Source organism: Betta splendens, chromosome 10 (assembly GCF_900634795.4).
Source record: "Betta splendens chromosome 10, fBetSpl5.4, whole genome shotgun sequence".
Classification (NCBI taxonomy): domain Eukaryota; kingdom Metazoa; phylum Chordata; class Actinopteri; order Anabantiformes; family Osphronemidae; genus Betta; species Betta splendens.
Window position 1 is genome coordinate 13,309,265 of NC_040890.2, and position 15,159 is coordinate 13,324,423.

Here is a 15,159-nt window from a genome sequence, read left to right on the forward strand (position 1 = left end):
AAAATAAAAGAACAACAAAATAATGCAGATAAAAGGTAATTATTGTTATTTTAGGCCAAATTAAACAGAAATCAAGATTACATAACCTTCTAGACAGCAGTTCTCTGATGTTAGATGTCATATGTCAGAACATGTGTGCTGCAGAAAAAAGCATATTAATTAAATAAGTGAAGGTAATATCGGCTTTGCCGCCTCCTTCCTCCATCCACTGCACTGACCAGTGGGTGGAGACTCGTCAGCTTTTCTCTCTCTTATAAAATCAATATCTGTATTTCTGCATATGCTGTAGATTTGTTTTCTATCTAAAGCACAAGAGGCAGCTTGATTTCTCCTTTACTCTCACCTGAAATATGAACTGGAGTCAATTTGGACTCTCCATTGTTTTCACCTTACGTTTTGTTTTAGCCAGTCTACATTTTAAACAGTGTTTTATTTTCATTAAATCTGCAACGCAAAGTGCACAAAGTGGAGTTATTTAACCTGACTTTCATTCTGTGCCAACACATAAATAAAATAATAGGAAAGAGACAGCGCATCTGCAGCACTGCAGGAATTAGTCAGGTTCACAGGAGGAGCGCGTTGCCCTACAGTGTCACACTCAGTCGACTGGTGTCTCGGCGGCGTCTCCAGCCGAGCTGACGTCCACAGCGGCGCCGGCAGGGAGCGGGAGGGACGAGTTCCTCATCATGCAGCTTCACCGTTCCCTGTCCTGTCTCCTCCTCCTCCTCTGCGCGGTCGCACAGTCAGACGCGCTGTTAAATAACAGCAGGCATCTGGTCGGACAGCTCAGACAAAGCGCAAAGACCTCCGGGGCCCGACGGAGACAGCAGAGGGAAAGGAAAAGGGCAAGCGGAGCTGCACACGTGTGTGTCAGCCACGAGTGTCCCGCCTCATTCACATCAGAGTTGGGTTTTTAAATGTGCTGGGTCATTTATTGTGTGAACACTTTAGCCGTCTTCCCAGAGATTCCTCCTTCCTTCCCTCTCTGAACCACGGGCAGTGTGATTGGTCACACTGCAGCCACCAGCAACTAATTAAAGTTCCTGCCCTGCTGGAATCATAGTTATCTGATCGAAGCCCTGTGCTGCTAATTGAAGCGCCGTCGCACTGTATGTTCTTCCCACGACCCCTCCGTCATGCGCCGCCCCTGCCTGTCACACACTGGAGGAACCACAGTTCTGCATGATGTTGGCTTTCTGTCTGTTTATGTTGTTCTCTGAACGTTCCGCATTTGAAACAATGCCGTTCTCTGTAAATTAGCAGCTGCCCGAGGGATCGGAGCAGCCTCGCGAGTCATATTCATTATCTGGTCCACTAATGATTGGCCTAAGATGAGATTTGAGTGAATGATGCACATCACAGCTGGGAGTGATTTTTAATCAGTTCGAAATATAAAATCTTTGGTCTTAGTCACTAAAGTGGAAAAATTTGTTTTGAACTGCTCATTTCTGTAGATAAATGCTGATCCAGTGGTTCGACACCTTTCCAACATTTTTTAGCTGTGACATCGTACATCAAATTTTTATGAGGCCTGAAAAAGGCAAAATTCCATCCAAAAAAGAAAAGGCAAAAAATATTAGACAACAGACTGATGTGTACAATTTATGTTATGAACCCTGTAGGGATCAATATAAGATCAAAAAGCCTGAAACTCATCCATAACCACATTATTCTGAAACTTGTTTGTTCCATTAGAGTTCTTCTAAATAAATGATGGATGCATTGCTTTCATTGTGGCTGGAGTCATGCAGCCCTGAGACGGCCTGGGTGAGTCCCGCTGCTGCACTGCAGTGTCTCCTACAACCACTAGTGAGCAGCAGCAGCAGGCGCCGCCGTCTGTCAGCAGGTGCACAGCTGAGGAGAGAGTTACTGCTCCAGCAGGGACGTTACACAAAGTCCCAGCCCAGCGGGAAGCCCTGCGAGTACAGGCCCCGAGCGCCTCGGGGGGCGACGATCGATGCCCCCTGACTCAAAAACACGCCAACTACACATTCTCTAGTGCAGTAATGTAGTTCATAAATATCGACCACGGAGATGAAATGGCAGATAAATCCTAGAGGGATGCTGCGTGGAGGGGGGGTGGAGGGCGACCAGCTACAGGAAACAGATCAAACTGCTGACAGTCCCTGCTGCACCTGAGATGGAGGAGTCTGATTACAGCATGAGAGAATAGAATAGAATAGAATAGAATAGAATAGAATAGAATAGAATAGAATAGAATAGAATAGAATAGAATAGAATAGAATAGGTAATTTCGTCTTGCAGAGAAATCCAATGTTCATTAATTTCTGATGGAGTGCCTTTATTGCTGGATTCTTTAGGACCAGATCCTGCAAACGTTCCCCTTTTCTGAGTATCTGCCGGCACGATTGAGACAAGTAGGAAATTCCACTTGGCTGAGTCAGTTTTGCCGTTTGGCAGCGAGTATAGCCTCAAAAACTCCAGCGTTTTAGTGTATCCAAGTGTCACAGAGGCAAGAAGACGTAATTTCTCTGTCATTGCACTAATAACTTCCTGAGGACACAGTTTAATCTTAGATCCTCCTTGTGCATATTAGAGCAAGTGCTACGTCACAGTGAAGGCTTATTAAAGTCAAAAGTCAGAGAAAGTCAAGCAAACAATGTTTTATCGTCATAATTTAAAATCATGTAATGTATTATCTGAATCTCCAGACCACAACAGTAGCACCAGCCCCCCCTCACCCTTCTCACCCACATGTTCCTCTTTTAATGGGAATTGATGCAGATGACAAGCGTGTGATTTAGAAGTCACACATGGACGGACGGAGCACAAATATGAGCTGTGATTGCTGAACCAACCAGCTCAGTGGTTGTCACTGCGTTGGTAGGATTATGTCACAGTGTGACACTTGACTGGGCGTCTGTCTGTGTGTATGACACCATGATGGCTGGACACTTCAGTGCAGGAATATCTTGGCTGGATGTCACTGCAGTTGCTGGAAGGAACTGGAAATACACATAAAAATAATTTGAAAGGAAGATGGGAGAGAATGCATCATAACACTTTCGACTCCTGACGTTGTGCATGTGTGTGTTCACTCACATGTTGGTCCTTAGCCGTCGTACAGCCTCCGTCCATCTTAAGAGAACAGAAGGTGGAGTAACAAACCTCAGGGATTCAGGACTGTTTAATCAGCTGAACAGCATTTAGTCTTGGCCTCAGAAAGTTCACACACACAAACACACACACACACACACAAATGGCCATAGGGCCCTGCTTTGGTAGTTTTTTGGGCCCAACTTTGATGTAACCACAAAGACACACACACACACACACACACACACACACACACACACACACACACACACACACACACACACACACACACACACACACACAGAAAACCTACGACCAGTCAACTTGTTGCCTTCATTTCACTTTATTGATCCACTAAGTAAAGACATGAGATCGTCTCACAGTTCTTTCTTGTAACACTGTGACGTGGAACCTGTCACAGCGCGCCCGACCATGAGAGGAAAAAGGTTTTAGACACAAACATCAGCACAGTTGTTTGTCTGGACAAGGATCCAAGGAGGACAGTGACGAGCCAGGTCACCGTGGATGAAGTAATATACACTATTATTGCTGCTGGGCTCTTTGATGGCGAGCGCTGCTTTGAGGAATCGGTTAATGCACTGCTGTAACATCCGTCACTCACTGACAATATGGCTGCTCAAACACACGGGCCACTCATACGTTAATCTATTATTATTAGTAATAGTCCAATAGCGTCGGTTCTGTGCCCATGTTCAGGGCAAATATTAGAAGTTCATACGCGTGTGCGTCGGACGCAGGGATGTGAACTTCTCTGTGTATCTACAAGAAACTGCTTCCTCTTCTCGTTTCTTCTTCTTCTTTGTTTTAGACAGACAAAAAATGAGATGAAGTCCTGAGTTGCTGTCGCCGGCCAAGTGAAGGATCTGAGCACTAACACACTTAATGCGGTAAAGGTTTTGTTTTGAAGATACAATAGGTGGTTTCACTTCACAGTATGAATGAAAAAAGATAATAGTGGGTAATTATAACTTGGGTCTTGTTCCCGTCAGTTATTTCCCTCCCCCTACACACACACACACACACACACACACACACATTTACACACTTATTTTCCCCACCACCTTTTTTTAGGTGGAGCTACAGATGCAACCACTTTGCCTGGTCCTGTCTCAGCATTCTGCCCTCTAGATGCACTGAAAGATTCCATTTCCTCAGCGAATGGCAGAGGCGTGAAGATGACAGGATGAGCGGCGAGGGTGACGGACATTAGGAGGGCAAAAGGGTCGAACGTGTTTCCCAGTGAGGGTGTGGTAGCGATGGACGTGTGAGTGGTGAAAGTGTTTATGTGTTAAATGTAAAGTTCATGTTGGGGCCTTGTAGAGACCAAAGTTCCAGTTTCAGATTTCAGTTATGGTCCACGTCATCGATACTGGGGGTGTTATAACTTTGGAACAGGGGCTGCATGAAGAGGCCCAGCGTCCCGACAACACACACACACACAAAGATCCACAGGAAGAGACGGTCGATCACCATGGCAACGTACTTCCAGTCTTCAATTATCTGGAGAGAGGAAGAGGAATTAGACATGATGCATGACGGTTTAAAGTCAAACATTTATTTATTTATTTATTATTTTTTATTTATTTTTACTTCCAGACACATACCCCCTCATCGTCATCCTCACTCTTCATCTTCTCAGCGATGTAGCGCACGCCGTCCACCGCGTCCTCCACGTCGATGTTGCTCTTGAGCGTCATCCTCTTCCTGAACTCCGTGTTCTCGGACAGGTCGCCGATCCTCCAGCCGTAGCGCTTGGCCGAGTCCTCGTTGACGAAGAAGGACGAGGGGGAGTCCGCCGTGCCGGCGGGACCCCCCATGCCCCCCTCTGCTCCGCGGAGCTTGTGGTCCGAGTACGAGCGCTGCTGGTGCTTTTTGCGGAACTTCTCGCGGATGTTGGAGCTGCCGGGCCGACGCATGAAGAGGTATGAGGGAAGCTGGTACAGGAAGACGCGCTTGACCCAGGGAGGCATGGTGTGCGTACTCGGGGACCGGTGGTGCACGTTGAGCACGCAGACACTGGTGACGATGGAGAAGGTGACCAGCACCATTGTAAACATCAGATACTTCCCAATCAGAGGCACTGCTAAAGATGTCGGCGGCACAATCTTGGAGATCAGGAGTAAAAACACAGTCAGGGCCAGGAGGACGGAGATACAGAGAGTCATCTTTTCACCGCAGTCGGACGGGAGGTAGAACACCAGGATAGCAAGGGAGGTGATGAGGATGCAGGGGATGATCAGGTTGATGGTGTAGAACAGAGGTTTCCTCTTGATTATGAAGTCATAGGTGATATCGAGGTACTTGATGTCATGAGGGTCTTCGTTCTTGCGTCCGGGCAGCGAGACAATATCCCATTCGCCGCTGGGCTTGAAGTCGTCGCGACTGGCGAAGTCGCTGAGGAGAATCAGGTCGATCTCCGTGTGGTCGTACGTCCAGGAGCGGAACTTGAGGGTGCAGTTCTGCTGGTCGAAGGGGAAGTCCCGCACCTCGATTTTGCAGGCTGACTTGTAGATGGCGGGCGGGAGCCAGTTGACCTCGCCGTTGTTGGAGACCACAACGTTGCAGTAGTAGGAGACCTCGTAGGTGCCGTCGGCGCTGAGAGGACGAAAAGGTGGCGATGAGCAAAGGCAAAACATCTGCAGCTCGGTTTCCCTCTCAGACCCTGACCAGCTCACACGTGTCGGCCTGTCAGGGTTCATCGTGTGGGTCCCAGCCGGTCTATAAGGACGTGTTGGGCAGGAACAACTGCTCCACCCTTTGACTTCAAATCTGCTGAGGCTGAGTTTTCGCTTCATCTTTCCAAGCAGCTGCATTATAGATAAGAGGTCTATCAATTATAAAGTAGGTCAGGAATCCAACCATCGAACGTGTTCTCTGCCGCTCTAAGACTGGGGTTTACGTAGGCTAATTAAATATGCAGAGGCCCCACCTGCTCGCTATGACCTCAGGTCACCCTCACTTGACCAGAGACCTGCTGACCAGTTGCTCTCGCTTTGCTCCATTGGGCCCATTATGGCCTTAATGTGATCTTTAGCTGACCAGCACACAGTGCTCATGAAATGTTAACGGCGACAAGCTCTGTCTGAGCGGATGGTTAACGCTGCCGACCAAAACACAAACGCCACACGCGCCGCACACACAGCGGCAGAATTCTCCATCACAGAATCAACATTTATTATTGAACGTGGAGACGCTCGACCAAAACATAAACCACGGCTCCAGCGCTGAAGGGTCACATAAGAAATCTGAGCCTCTGAGGTTTTGTGCCAGACGTACTTGTTGTAGAGGACGATGTCCGGCAGCCAGATGTGTTGCGATGGGACGCGGATCTTCTTGATTCCTTCATACTCCTCAGGGTCCCACATTAATCTGTAATCGTTCCATACCTGAGGGGAAAAGTGCACACACGCTAATGAGTGTTTAACTCGACCCGAGCACAGATGAACAGAGGAGTGAGGACACCGACCTGAGACAACCAGCAGTTGGTGGTCATGATCTGCTCCCTCTCATTCTGGGAAACAGCAGAATGTTAATGTTAATGTTGAATTTAAGCCACATGGATTCGAATTTGCATGTGTGTGTGTGTGTGTGTGTGTGTGTGTGTGTGTGTGTGTGTGTGTGTGTGTGTGTGTGTGTGTGTGTGTGTGTGTGTGTGTCCTCACCACGTTGATCAGCTGGGCCAGAGACACCTGGATGTAAACGGAGACCTGCTGGCTGTTGTTGACCGCCGGTCTGATCAGCTTGTTGTAGCGCTCCGGCGACAGCAGGTGACTCACCAGCCGCTCCTCCACGTCGGCACACAGGGCAGCTGCAGGCACCGGCGACAGCGTTAACGCAAACGCGGCCACGTTCCGGCGGTTTTCGCTGCGTTCCGCGCGGAACCGTTAAAACGGCAGCAGCTGGTGAAGCAGCGCTTAAATGCCGTGCTGTGAGCTGTCACCGATTAGTGGTTGCGAGTCCCCAGCTGTAACGAGCGTGTAATGAGTGTAATGTGCTGAGCTGTGGACATCTGCAGATCAGATGGTAAACTGCATGTTGTGACAAGCGCAACATGCACGACAACTTATTTGTTCACTACATTTATTGCCAGCGTTATGAACACTATGACCTAAAGTTCCCCAGGTGACTGTGCAAATATGCCTGAACTGATATGAGCCACAAACCTCTCCAGTAGCTTTTCACAGCTGTGACTATTTCCTAGTTTGGCGTTTAACTGGTTTTAAGACAAACCATATTTCCACCGACGTGTAAGGATGAAGCTGAAAACAGGCTGCGCTTCGGAGGCAGGTGCCGAAGGGGGAGGTTCCGCACTTGATCACTTCAAATCATCCTCCAGCAGGCGGCTTTCGGAGACTCAGGCAGTAGCTACTAGTGTCGGAGCAGCTCTGACATGACATTAAAGCTCCAGGGTGAATGTCTGCAGACAGTTCTGAGACACAGAGCTCTGTCTGTCAGGATTAGACGGGGGGAAGAGACACAGGAGATCAGGAAAAGACGCACGCAGCACAAAAGACAACAGCGATGTCAGACACAGAACAACGGCCGGATCAGAATGATCGTCTGATAGCAATAAATCGGATGATGCCATATTATGCTGACGAATCACAGTGAATTATAAGATCCACTGATGGGATTGAGGCCTGTTGATGACACGCATGACCTAAACTTCCCAATCAACCACCTACAGTGTGATTGCTGGTTTCCGATGGACTGGTGACCTGTCCAGCATGAACCCCTCCCACCCAAAGCAATGAAAGGCTTCAGCCGCTCATGACAGATGAACGCATGTGCTCGGGCTCCTTCCTCCTGAGCCTCAGAGGCCAGAGATCCCTAAAGAGGCGTAGTATGAAAGGCATGTAAGCCACGGGGTTTCACATTCTAAAGCAGCAGATGAGGCTGGTGTAAGTAGAGATGGAGCATTAGGGACTCACCCGGCAGGTCTCATCACACACACACACACACACACACACACACACACACACACGCACACACACACACGCACACACACACACACACACTCCCGTCCGCCTGCACTCTCCACACCTCAATAATTCATCCACACTAAAATAAAAATGCCATCATCTCACAAGCGCAGACACTCAAAGGCAACCAGACATGACTCCTCCAGTCTATCTTAACCAGGTAAAATCCACACGCGGTGCGTTTTTCATCACAACATGCAGGCGCGGGTTGCGATGAAAACACTCCGACGCGCTGCTGGGCCTGAGAGCTGCGGGCGGACGAGCGAGCCCGGCCATCAGTGCAGGGCGCAGAGAGGGGGAAGCGGCTAAATTCTGCATCCTGCAGGTTTTTTTTTTAGCACGGTGCATTATTCAGCGCGTTACCATCTGCGGTGGCCTTCGGAGGCAAAACAATTAAGGCTTCAGCTGTCTTTGGCTTGACTCTGGCACTGACCAAATCAGTCATGTTATAAAAAAAGGCCGTTTGTATTCATCTGCAGGCACATGGTCAAATTCCACCAAGATGCATTTACTGCCTGCAGATTTTGGGGATTTTAGCATCTCAAGGGATTTATTTTCCCTTCAAACGTATCATCAGAAAATCTTCCATCTGTCGGGATAAAACAAAATATTTACATCAGTTTTTCTGTGTCACAACCTCTCTTTTGTGACTTTGTGTCCCGCTTTGCTCTGTTCTGGCCATAAGTGACCTGAGCGTGTGCGGATAAAGAACAAACGTGAGACAGTGACAGCGGCAAAAGTAGCTTTTGCTGTTTTTCAGCTTCCTCTGCTCTCACACGTCATACTTGGAAACTGCGTACCAGCTTCTTATGACCTCCGCTCCGCCGTGAAAATCACATTGATGTAGTTCTTTATCTGCCTCATCCCTCCCTTATTCAAAGCGCACGGTCCAAAGAAGGGAACCAGCGCTGTGACTAATGGTTTACTTAGTGTGACTCAGTGATGTCGGGCCCTTTTGATGATACACACATGCTTTTATGAGGAAGCAGTTTATAAACAACACCCTCAGAATGACCCCGGGAAAATACTTAATGCCGCGTATTCCTTCTCACTCGCTTATAAAGCTTCACCCAGATACTAAAGAGAGGCAAGGTCAGGCTTGTGTGAGGCTTTTGTGCAACATGCTAAATGCAGATTGCGTGTGAATCCATCCTCTTGCACTCCATGCCTTGTGCAAGTGCCTAATGAGCAAAACATTTAATCTGGGATAGTTGTTGCCCACATTAGTGCGTTAACTAAAGCACGCATCTGACACTGAGAGAGGCAGAAGGGACTGAGAGCAGAGTGCGATGAGAACCCAAACATGTCATAAGCATTAAGACGTAAGAACGAGAGCCTGCAAAAGGGACACGGGGAGTGAAAAGGGTAGAGGAGCTGACTGGGACACATCCCAACAACGTGGCTGACTGGATTAGGTCATTTTCCTCTAGAAGCCACGCTGACGTTTGACGGCAGCGACAGAGGAACAGCCATGTGATGCTTGAACTGCAGACGCTTACTGCAGCAAGAGGAAGTAAAGAGTTTAAAGTGTAGGAGATCAAGATACATATGAACACAGGTTTAGGTTCACAAGGACAAAAAATCAACAAGGAAAGAAACTAAAAACGGACCGACATATTGAGTTTAATCACAATTTGTAAACACTTTTTTTTTACTTTGTTTTGTTCTACTTGAATAAATATCTTCAGAATTTTGGACTTGCCAAAAGGAAAATGTTGAATCTGACAATCGCCCATGAGGGATTGCATTTCAGTGGTATGGATAGCTCCTGAATGGGCTTTCCCCCCAGTGGTTCAGCACCACGGACAGTTCTCCGTAAATAGAGCCTTACGGACTTGAGAGGAAAAAAGACGTTTACGTCACCTCATCTGATTCAAGTGCATTTTGCTAATGTTCTCCGTCAGAACAGATGACTTTTGACATATTTCAGGTCAGTGGGCACAGTGAGACCCACACGATACTATTATGAGATTCCACCATGTAGACTTGCACCCTGGTCTGCAATTAGAGCCACAGCACGCCGCTGCTTAATGACTCATGATCAGACCACGGTTCCGAGTTACTCTCGGATTTGAAAGCGTTACGCGTTCAAATCCATCCGAAATATGTGCAGGAGCAACGTAACCGTCTCAAACGTCACACCAGTTCACATACTAAGCATTCTGACACTGCGGGTTTAATGCGTAGAAACGAGAAATGGGTACTTGAGGCGTGCAGAAGAAAATCAAGTGCTTCAAGTGTCCGACGTGCGGAAACGCCACATTGCCTAATAACGTGCTTTCTGTGTCCCCCTTATCTTTAAGGGAAACTGTGCATTAAATCTACCCATAAAAATGTACTGGTGTAGTCTAGAGTGTATGAACGGCGCTGAGTTTCAAAGCACGTGTGACCTTAAACGAAAATCAAAGCACTTGATTGGAATTACATGAAACACCGCGCAAAGTGGGCTGCTTCACGACCGCCTGGTTAAGGACCCGCACGCGCGCTTCACCCCAACGCTGCCGTCCGGAGCATTTCCAAGCAGTACTCACTTGCCACGGTGGTCACCAGGAGAGCCAGGGCTGCGTTCACCGGGGCTGCCATCGCTTCCTCCGCTCCAGTGCGACACACGCGCAGAAACTTGCAGCCGGAGCGCGCGTCTTCCCTCTTTTAGTTGGCACCGCGCAAAGTAAGAAAAGACCAGATCATGAAAGGAGAAAAACAGGTTATATTATAGCGGCTTCATTGCGGGTGACTTCGCGGAGGAGGACCCGTGTCTGGTTCTTGGAGACATGGAGAGACGCACTGACTGCAGTCTGAGCCCAGATATGTTTTCTGCAAGAGCGCACCGACTCCGCCACTGGTCCTGGAGCTGTGATTGCGCGCAGCGCCTTGATGCTCGCAGAGCGACAAAAGCAGTGGTTTTCTGTGGGGCACGGGCGAGAAGCTGGTGGAGATGTGACGGTCATCCTCCAGATGACAGACTCAAGCGCCCCGGACTGGCCGTCGCCCTGCTGCCCAGCGCGCTCCCCCGGCGGGCGCCACTTTCGCTCGCCGCCGTCTTGATCCACGCTGTTTGACGCGTGCGACAACAAGCAGGAAGCGATCAAAGTCAGAAACGCCCCCGGGGGCGACCCGGCAACTTGAACCAGGATCACCCTGTCCAGTCAGACGAGTCCCTTCGTTGAAGTTTTGCTGGTTAATCGAAAAAACACTGTTTGAAGTTCATTACGGAGCAGCGACAGGAAGTCAAACGTTGGCCGAGGCTAAAACTATACGAAGTGAAAAGACAATCTAGTGATTTGAATGAAAGTAAATGACCAGATCCAGACTGAGGGTCAATTGCCACCCACCATCACTACAGGGAAGTCAAAGGTCGAGCTCAGCTGTGATGCAACACAATGAGTAAGAGGTAGGGGAGGAAACATTGTTTAAGGGCCCTGCAGTGACATGGGTAAAACGAGACAGCTCTGTACTAAGAGGCCACTGCTGTAAACAGAAACAGCCACTAAATCAGATTGTTTATAATTCATAAAAAACAAGCCTGTCAGAGGCCATAAAACATATAAACGAGCTCTGTGTCAAATTGTAGGACTCAAACTATGGTTAAAAATGATAATGAGTTCTAATAGTCAGCCTCAGGGATTCAGCCTCAGCCGGTGGATCTCGAGTGTGTGAGCCTGTGCAGCAGGACTGTAAAAGCTGCAGGCGTCCCTCTCCGGACACATCCCTGCAGCATCATCACCCTGGAGGAGACATGAGACGAGGAAAGGACTCCAGCTAATTGTTTCACAGCACGGACAGAGAGGAGAAAATAACAGGAGTAAAGGGAGGAACCGGAACAGTTACGAAATGAAGGTCAGGTGTTTCCATTCAGTCAGTCCAATGAAGGCAATGGCTGCACCCTGCTTCTGCTGGGGGGGTCTCTATTTGACTGTGATGCATCTTTAGCATCTATTCTGCCACGTTGATCATCACAGACACTACCGTATGTTTTTTTACACACACACACGCACTCCCACGCACTCCATCAAACTAACCCCAAGTCAAGCTCTGAATGCAGCCCAATGATATTATCCTCCCATCACTCCCCATTCCAGCCACACTTCAGCAGCACGTCCGCATCCGCCTCCCGACGTCCCCACCCGTCTGCACTAATGAGCATTATCTCTGCATCCTAAAAGCGGCGCAGAGGAGCAGAGAGCGGCCAAATTCAATCAGAGCTACTTAGAGCGGCTGTGGGGTCTGTTGAGGCCCTGAAGAGTCCGCCAGCAAAAACATGATCTCACACCCACACACGGCGACTTCTACCTTTGTGAGGACGCTCTGATACACAACGCTCCCTGGATGCTAATATCATGACTAGATGCAGGAGCCTAACCTGCTCCAAATGCATACGATTTATTTAAATAAAACTATATCTTTGCGCCAACCTGAAGTTTTGGTTGTTTGAGGAGTTTCAATCTATTAGGACCAATTAGCGCTCACCGCCGAGCAGAGCAGTGAATCACTGTGAATCGCTTCCAGGCAGCCATTTCTTTCCACTCCATCATTACACAGTGGCATTAGAGTAATAACAGTGACTGTAAGGCTGCTAAAAAAATCTAAAATCCATTAAAGTGAAAAACGTAGTGACATCACCGATTAATGCACAGCCGCTCACTTTCAATGAGGAATTATGTTCTGAAGAATAAATCGTTCTGATTTAGTGAAATATTCGCTTGTGGGAAAATTGCACTGAAGACTTTTTTTCTTAACAGAGTGAATATTTTGACACGTAATTTTAAGGTTGCTCACTCTTACATGTTTAGATAAGAATGGATGCATCACGTGAGTAGCATGTTACAGCACACGCTCTGAGTCTGAGCCTGGAAGTCTCCAAAAAGAGTTAAACCTTCACATAACAGAAAAAATGCTGTCAATCCATATTTTATTTCTGTAATTTTCAACACTGCATGACTCCAGAAACAGTCAGCTAATCTGTATTGACTGACTGCCTAAATAAATAAATAATTGTGCACACTTAATGTATTCTGGCTGTACCCACACAAACACACCCCTCAGGCCTACATCAAACTTAACAACATCTACATCTAGTTTCCAACAGCTGCATCACCATATTGTATATCATTTGACTGGATTAGGTTTGTCTCTATGGAATGATCCTGGCTGTTATGGTGCTCCGGCCTCTGAGCCCATCTTTCACTTCTCAGTTTCAATATTTTAAAGCCACTGTGCACACAGCACTCACTCTATCTGCTGCTCTAAGCATCCTATTGGAAACCATTAGAGGCTGCGTAACCTTCGCTGATGTGGAAAATTCATCTTAGAATCTTTTCCTGCCGTCCATACAAATGTCGGGATGCGAGTCAAACCTTCAAAAGTATTTATAGACCTCTGAGCGTCCACGCAAAGCAGGACTCTCTCCAAAACCGAGCCGCTCGACTCACCTCTGTGGACATGCAGCGTCACCATTGTGCAGGAAAGATTCGGTTGCACACAATCCAGTTTGCCTGTTTGTGAATTTTCATCCTTGTCGTTTCGGTGTTTTGACATTTATCATTTGATGTATTTCTTCATTTGCTCGCCAGCATCCTGGGAGCCAGGGGGATAAGAAGCATATATCTAATCACAGCATCCCTGGTTTGAATCTGGCCAGTAACTATTGTTAGACGTCTTATTCGCGCACTGCACAGTTTCTGTCACTCTAAATTTAATATGGTTCCAGTGGAGCTGCAGGTCAGACTGTGGTCATACTGGGCAGCTTCCAAGTAGAATTGTGTGTAACTTCTTTAAATTATATTAAAAAAACTATATAGAGAGCTGACAATGTATAACACAATATAAAATATTTCCCCTTGTTACAGCTGGTCTTCATATTTCTGTTAGACCACAAAGTGCAACCAGCATCACAGTCGAAGGAGAACTCACGAAAGATGAGTCATATTGGTTGATTTTCCAACTCCTCTGTTATTTGGAAACTAATTCTCTTACGTTGCAATTGCCTCAAATCTCACCTTGGAACCAATGCATGACCAAAACATGACCCACAGAAATAACCAGCAGGCCAGCGGGCAGATGTGATCTCTGCCTCTTCAATAACAGGAAACCTACGACAACAGCAGAAGTAACATTATAACCTGAGCCTTTAAAATGAAAACTGAAGAAGAAACAAGATATAGAAATGTCACTTCAGTCTAAATAAAACATATGTGTCCCTGTGGGTTGAATGGTTATTCACACTACACAGAGTTATGACGTGAAGAGGATTTAGCTTCAATTATACAAGCTGATGAGATTTCTCTTTTTCACAAATGTTGTGAATTGTCAAAACAACTGCGAAGACAGTAAATAATGGTTTTAGAGCAAAGATTGTGGCCATGTGACTTCCCAGCATGGCTGACACCAGCTCCCTAAAGCCTCCTGTTGTCCATGTAAAGCGTGTACAGTGTATCAACCCCTGTGTATACAGCACCAACGCACTCCCCAAGCCCACGTCTCCGGCTAAACTGTCAACCCGAAGCATCTCCCGATGCCACAGCACACGCTGCAGCTCAGCGCCCCGTCTGGATCCGTTCCTGTCTCATCCTTCCCCCTTCCTCATTATGTCTGCGTCTCTCACACAAACACACACCTCGCGTCTCGCGCGGACAGTGACGACATCTGACAGCTCAGAACATGACGACATGGCCAGCAGCCACTCGCCGCGCAGACGGGGAAATCCCTATGAAATATATATTTACGCTGGCGTTCACATTTAACTCTGGTTCTGCCGAGCGGAGACTAGGCGATATTAAGGAGAAAGGATGCAGGGATACGGTGTGATTCTAAGCGGAGCAGGCAGAGCTGGGTGGCCTCACTTTCTTTTTATATAAAAGGCGGATGGAGAATCCGTGTACCCTGTCAGCTTGGGACAGTCTGCACAGCACACACGTGGACGCACATTGAGAGCGCGAGCTGCCAGGAGGAGAGGCTGCAGAGGCGGCACAGGTGCAGCAAAGCCTCTTCTGATTTACACATTTCTCATTTAATTTGCCTTCATGTTTGTGCTTGTGCAACTATTAGAGGTTCTAATCGTGCAAATATGAGTACCTACAGTATCTAAATGTGGCTCCAACTC

At 47.6% G+C, this 15,159-nt stretch overlaps 1 protein-coding gene across 1 annotated transcript; it reads right to left on the minus strand.

Annotated features, from left to right (window-relative positions):
* Positions 1–3,389: 3,389 nt before the first annotated feature.
* LOC114864840 (neuronal acetylcholine receptor subunit beta-2-like) lies at positions 3,390–11,569 on the minus strand. Its single transcript, XM_029165822.3, has 6 exons — positions 10,592–11,569; positions 6,741–6,886; positions 6,545–6,589; positions 6,355–6,464; positions 4,683–5,673; positions 3,390–4,578 (listed from the first exon to the last, which is right to left on the minus strand). Exons 1-6 carry the CDS (start codon positions 10,641–10,643, stop codon positions 4,423–4,425), a joined length of 1,500 nt encoding a protein of 499 aa, XP_029021655.1. The 5' UTR covers positions 10,644–11,569; the 3' UTR covers positions 3,390–4,422.
* Between the last annotated feature and the right edge of the window lie 3,590 nt (positions 11,570–15,159).